Source organism: Puntigrus tetrazona, chromosome 18 (assembly GCF_018831695.1).
Source record: "Puntigrus tetrazona isolate hp1 chromosome 18, ASM1883169v1, whole genome shotgun sequence".
Taxonomy (NCBI): Eukaryota; Metazoa; Chordata; class Actinopteri; order Cypriniformes; family Cyprinidae; genus Puntigrus; species Puntigrus tetrazona.
Window position 1 is genome coordinate 24,172,105 of NC_056716.1, and position 6,882 is coordinate 24,178,986.

At 36.3% G+C, this 6,882-nt stretch overlaps 1 protein-coding gene across 1 annotated transcript in view; it reads left to right on the top strand.

Moving 5' to 3' along the window:
- The window catches only part of LOC122362775 (cadherin-13-like), a 47,130-nt gene that overhangs the window by 37,692 nt on the left and 2,556 nt on the right, over window positions 1–6,882 (top strand). Inside the window, exons 9-10 of the mRNA XM_043264330.1 lie at window positions 4,611–4,844; window positions 5,997–6,239. Coding sequence (XP_043120265.1) covers window positions 4,611–4,844; window positions 5,997–6,239 — 477 coding nt within the window. The remainder of the gene's footprint in view (window positions 1–4,610; window positions 4,845–5,996; window positions 6,240–6,882) is intronic.

Sequence of the window (6,882 nt, forward strand, 5' to 3'; positions counted from 1 at the left end):
TATATATATATATATATATCAGCGCACCATAACAAAGGAGAAAATAAACCACTCTCATTATTGAAGGGAAAGAAGACAGCATCTGAAACATCCGGTTCCATTACGCACTGCATAAGTAATAGACATATTTATGCAAACAACCCTTTCTTATCCGTCTCTCATGAATATCTTTTATGTCAATCCTGCTTGTTAAACAAAGCGGTGTGTGCTCAGCTATTCATGAAGTCTGCTGTATATTTCTGCTCACGTTTACCTTAATCAATACTGATGTTACAGGGGTCGTCGGTTTCTAAGATGAAAGTTATTAAGTGATAAACTGCAACATGAAACGCTGCTGCTCATTTCTAGAACACTTTACGCTGCATCTTAACGTGTGTAATAGGCCTTCAATGTGAGTCAGAGGATGAGGAAGCTCTTAGCACTGCCCAAGATAATTGTGAGGATGATGCTGATGAAGATGGTAAAGACTTTGGAGCGATCGAGCGAGGGAATGTGTTTTCTCTTAGTAAAGACAAACAACTTTAATGCTTTCTAACCACGTACAGCGGCGTGTGGAGATGGGGAGGATTTCCATTCCCTCATGCTTATATGTCTTCTCTGAGTCCCGCAGCACACGCAGGAGAGCTTCGTAAAGCCTGGCTGATGAGATTTGCTTGCTTTAGACGATGTATGAGTTTATCTCAATTTTTTACTTTGCTGGAAATGTGCTGTACAATTAGGGAGATAGCATTTGCGGTTGTATTATAGAGAGTTAATGTGTTGAGTAATGAAGTTCTTGGACAAGTTATTTAATATCCATTTACTTTTTATTTTTAGCATCTTTCTTTCTTTCTAATATAGTTACACTATATCATATCATTATAATTAATTTTAATAGTGTATTTATTTATCATTTATTCATTTCCCTGATATCTGCACTTATGCATTTATGAATTTGTTGTTGTTGTTATACATTTGTCTGCTTTTCATTGTGTTTATTTATAAACTGATTTCTGCCTTTATTATTGCTGTTGTTGTTTATTATTATTATGTTTATTTTTATTATATAAGACATTGTTGAATTTGATGTGACACAAGGCTTTGTTGTTATTGTTGTTGTTGTTAATGTTTATTATTATTATTATATTTGTTGTTGCTGTTTATTTTACAGAGGGAACTTTGACTTTCAATTGAATTGAAACACAAGGCTTTATTAGTATTTTTAAAATTTTAGTATTTTAAAAATTTAATTGGGGTCTTCGATTCAGGGTCATTTTCCACATCATAGTGATCATACTGATGGGGGTCTCCGTCCCCTTGTTAGTGGGGACCTAAAGTAACAGAGCATGTGCGTGTCATATGATATGCAAATCGTTGCACCCCTACTTTTAATGCTTTTTTTAAAAGTAAAGATAATAAAGACAGACAGACATAGACCGATAGACAGAGTGTCACTAGGAGACCATGTCTAGAAATAGAAAAAGTGGACGTATGTTTGTACTACAGGAAGCATAGTAGGCTTTTTCAGAGGGTCAGGTGTTCTTCAGCATTGTTGCAAACTGGACCACCTAGACACCCAGTTCTCCTGAATAACAGATGTTTTAGTTGATGTATGTNCTTCTTGTGGGCAGCACTCTACTATAGCACATAGCCCACGGGTAGGAGGACCATAGAAGAGAGGAAGACTTAGTCTCAATATGCACTATAATTCCCTTGTGCAAAACTAAAATATTTTCATAGTCTTTGGGGAGGGAAAAAATGCATTTCAAAAGATATTTGGAGGTCAACAGCAATATGTGAAATGTTTGTCTCCACCAAACCAAAACTAATTATAATGAAGTTCCATATTGCTTTTGGCATATTGCTCATTTCAGAAAGGTTGGAAGCGTTTGCCTTTCATCTCCTGTTTAGATTCAGATACATTTCTGATATCATTCAAAATGTTAGAGACACAATATATTATATAACGCAATATATAAACTGTAGTATGTGTGTGGGTTTTTTTTTACATGTTAATATAAATGTCTTTACATAATATAAATGTGTTTATAGTATGTCTTAATATAAACTTTATTGCATTTGCCTTTATGTATAAACCTCACTTGAGTATGTAGCAGTGTGGTACATTAAATATGAATACGTCCAAAAGCCTTTTTAGTGTCTATATTCGTCACAGACGTGATCTCTCAACCGAACACTCTCCGTTCCAGTGACATAACACAATAACATGCTACCAGATACTTCACAGTTACTGATCTACTGACAACAGAGGCCATTTTCATTTTTATTTACAAAAAGTTGAACAAAAAAGATTTTGATTTGCTCTTGAACTTGAATTGTTTACTCAAAAATTAACATAATAAAAATTTTATTACCCTCAGGCCATCCAAGTTTAATTATTTTCTTCATTGGAACAGATTTGAAGAAATTACGCATTATGTCACTTGCTCAGCAATGGATCCTCTTCGGTGATTGGGTGCCGTCAGAATGAGTCCAAACTCATAATAATTAGCTCATAATAATAATCAACAAGTGATCCACACAATTACAGTCAAGCAATTAACATGTTGTGAAGTGAAAAGCTGTGTGTTTGTAAGAAGCCAATCCATTGTATGTGTGTGTGTGTTTGTGTATTTATTTAGTCCTCTGTTCATAATATTTCTCCAGTGAAAATGTTATCTTGTCTGAATCAGGAGAGAAATATGCCCAGAACTGGTACATTTACATGCGATAATGGTCCAGAATGGTTCTAAACAAATTTCTAAACAAAGATTTTGATTGGAGAGGTCAACAAGGCATAGATTTTTTACTGAAGGAAGCATTATTATGGATTATAGACTGTGTTTAGTGTTTTGGGCAGAATTATGTTCAGATGCCTTAATGATGTACAGTTAGTTTTCAAATACATCGCATTTTACTTCATAGTATGTAAACTGATGGACTGGAGTTGCATGGATTTCTTGTGGACTAAAACTGTTTTTTATCAGCAGTTTGAACTCTCAATCTGATGGACCCATTCTGTAGAGGATCCATTGATGAGCAAGTAAAAATTCCTCCAAATCTGTTCAGATGAAGCTCATATACATATTGGATGGCTTGAGGGTGAATACGTCTTCAGTCAATTTTGGGTGAACTGTTCCTTTAAGAACTAAAATATTACCCCGAATCACATCAGCTCATGCCCCTTAAATTCCCCTGGAGTATTCTAAAGTCATCCCTGCATGCTCCTGGGATTTTTATCTGATCTTGTTTTTTGGGTCAAAAAGCAGTCAAAAGCTGTTGTTATGAGCAGAAACCTAATCTATATTCAGTCATATACCAAAACAGCCGTGTTTACACAATGCCTGCCTTGACCTTTGGCGTTTTTCAGTTGCAGGTTTGCTCATTGGTGTTGAAAGCGAAGCAATGGACGTATTTACTAATGCGCACAGAAACCACATCTAAATTTTTTAGGAGTTCATGATTTATAAATCAGATAGCTGTTATCGCTCGTGGCGGGACATGTTTACTTCTGTGAAGCATACTGAGAAGTCTGCTGCTTTAATGGTGTTAGGCGAGACAGTTTGCTTTTGTCCGCGGACTCGCGTTCTTTTTCATTTCGTGAAACGGCTTGTTACATACTTGACAATCTTTTTGAACAGAAAATCAATAAAACATGGCAAAGACGTCATTGTTCTACCTCTAAACGCTGTTCTGGAGAGGTATTTTAGAGGCGCAATTGGAACAAACCTAATTTCTTTTTCTACCGAGACATTTCTTGCTCCAGTGTTGTGACACGGTGCCTTTTCTTCTTCCCTTTGAGGCCTGAGCGTTCCTGGCAGTACGAGGACAAAATCATTCTGTAATTACTGATCCTGTCATCGGATGTTAATTGCGAGTGACCTCCAGGGCTGTTTATAATTATGCAGTCCTGCAATAACTGCTAATCTCCTAGAAACAGAATATCTCAAAAGCCTTGAATAATCTTTTTTTTTTTTTTCCACTGTGCAATATTCAATAAAGTGCAATCTGATACAAAGCGAGGCGGGATAATTGTTGTTACTCCAAGTCAGAAACTAAATGTTTTGATTTGCTGTTGGGGTTTTTTTCGGTATAGACATTGATTGTTGTTGCCTGTGTTTTTCATGTATTTTTGGCTTGTGACTGATTGGAAGAAGTTTTTAACCCACTTTGCTTTACTGTAACAGTCAGTTAGTGTGAGATGCTGGTGATTCGAGCGCACCGATGAGTGTTAAGCACAAGCTTCCTGTGCATTTAAAAGAGAGCTATTGATTTGGCCTATAGAGCCAGAAAGCTTTAGTCTGCCAAAGGACTTTTATGTGATTGTGAAAATCAAATCTGACCAATTTTCTTTCATAATAACTTTCATAAGCTTGTTTCCTTTTTTACATTATACAACAGAAAAGTAAATGTGAGATTAAAGTTCAGAGAAATGCAAGTTATATATAAAAAGGAACTAAAAAATGTAAATAGGCTTGCTACCAACACTAATAAAAATTACAATAGCGCTTAAAATTATTACATTAAAAATAATCATATTCAAAATATCTAAATACTGCAATACTAAAACTTCTCAGTATGCTGGTTCTGTCCTACTTTATTCTTTTTAACTCTGTCTTTTGTCTCACTAGGAAGTCCACCCGCTTCAGGCACGGGTACGCTGATAATCACTCTGGAGGACGAGAACGACAACGCTCCCTACGTCTTCCCCTCCGTGGCCCGCGTGTGTGAGGACGCTAAAGACATGAATGTGGTGGTGATCGGGGGACGAGACAAGGACATTCATCCTAATACGGATCCTTTCAAGATCGAACTTGGCAAGCAGCCAGGACTGGAGAAAACATGGAAAATCTCCAGGATCAATGGTAAGTTAATTCTCAAATGGGACAGAAACGGGCGCTGACCCACGGTTAAACACATGCCTGCTATTTCTAGGGCCGGTTTCAGGAAGTACAAAAGGTGCTTTCACTAAAAGAAAAGTTTACCTTAATAGAATTAAGCCTAATTGATTTATTGTTGATTAATCAATTTCAGCACAAGCGCAGTTAGTAAAAATGTGATTAGGTGATGTAAACACTGCATATACAGGAATACATTATTAGAATTCTCTGTAAATGAATTACTTAAACTCCAAACATTGTGCGCATTTAACTGATCATCAACCATGAAAATTCCTAAAAAAAATAAAAAATGTATGAAATGTCACTCTAAAATGGATTAGAAATGTGGGAAAAATTGACTGATGATGATATGTCATGACAATTACTAAATATTGGCATTCCTAAAGTAATTTTTCTCAGTGATTCCACAGAACAATTTTTGTTTCCCAAAGTCTCAACGCAGTGTTGCCAAATTGGTGATTTACCTGCTGATTGTTTTTTTCCCCACATAGGTTAAAGCGGTGTTTCAATAGAGGAGACAAAAATATTGATTGGGATAATTTTGGGCTACTTTTGATTAGTAGTTNTTTTTTTTAGTATTAGTAGTAGTGTAAGAAAAAAACTTCCTTATAACCTAAAAAAAACACGATTAAGAACATGTTAAAATTCCTTCGTTGGAACCATAGGTTCTTTATTCTTTATTTATTTGTGTAGTCTACCAGCCATACCAGCACCTATCCAGCATGGACATGAAAATTCTAGCGTTTTCACCCGGGTCAGATGGGTCTGCTGAGAGCGAGAGGATCAGTATATTGTCCCAGACAGTGTGTGTATCATTAGATATCATGCTGACCGAATAGCTGAGTATATTTGGGGTTTATCTTAACAGAAGCTCGATTACCCATCTCTCCTGAGAGCACACACTCAAATATAGAAAAGCATGTGAATCTTCAGACTTCTATCAGCTGATTGAGAAGAGAATCAGCAGTAGATGGTGTGATATTGAAAGAGAGCGAGAATAAGAGTGAGGTGATTCGAGGTTGAGGGGTTTATAGTATTGTGTAGAGTTGAAGATACTCTGACTGACGTTTAAAGCAACCAGAATGCTAAATTAAGTTTTTTTTCTGATGTTTTCAGACACTCACTCCCAGATTATGTTGCTGCACAGTCTGAAAAAGGCTAACTACAACCTGCCGCTGGTTCTGACCGACTCTGGCGTGCCTCCAATATCTAACAACACAGAACTGAAAGTTCAAGTGTGCACCTGTAAGAAGAACAGAATGGACTGCAGCCGTGCTGGCTCCATCCAAACAAACCTCTTGCTACTGCTCGGCCTGGTTCTGCTCTCCATCCTCTGTAAGTATCCTTTCATTCCACCCCGTACGACACTCGCATGAATGCCAGACCCCTCTTATCACTATGCTGGAAATTCCAGGTGATTTGCTTAAATGCATAGTTTTAAAGTTTGATGCGTGCTGCATATTTCATGGTTTCTAATAAAGTATTCCAGAGCCGCTATTCTGCCCAACAGCAAAAATAATATATGGAAAGTCAGAACTCTGCAGAGTTTGTTATTGTACAAAGTCTCTTAATCCCTGAATCTGGAACCTTGTCCGTTCTGTGCATCGTTGGCACATCTAAAAAGACCTTGTGCACTACTCTCTGATAATTTTAAGGGTTTTAAACCTATTTGGATTCAGGTATTGCTGTCCAGTTCACAGACTGCTTGTAGAATCACTCCTGTTCATTTTGTTTGTTTATGCATCATATTTTGTAAGCATGAGTATATATTTTACATTTATATATTTACAATTATAACTTTATAGTCAGGGTTTATAGCTGTCCATTCAGATTTACAGATTTATGCATGAAAAGCCTTTATTGTATATACTTACATTATATTTACATTTATATATTCACAACGTATTATTCAGGATTTATTACTGTGCGTGAGTGTACGTGGTATATGTTTAGATATTGTTTACTGTAAAACTAAACAAAGATATTGATTGCAAATATTTTT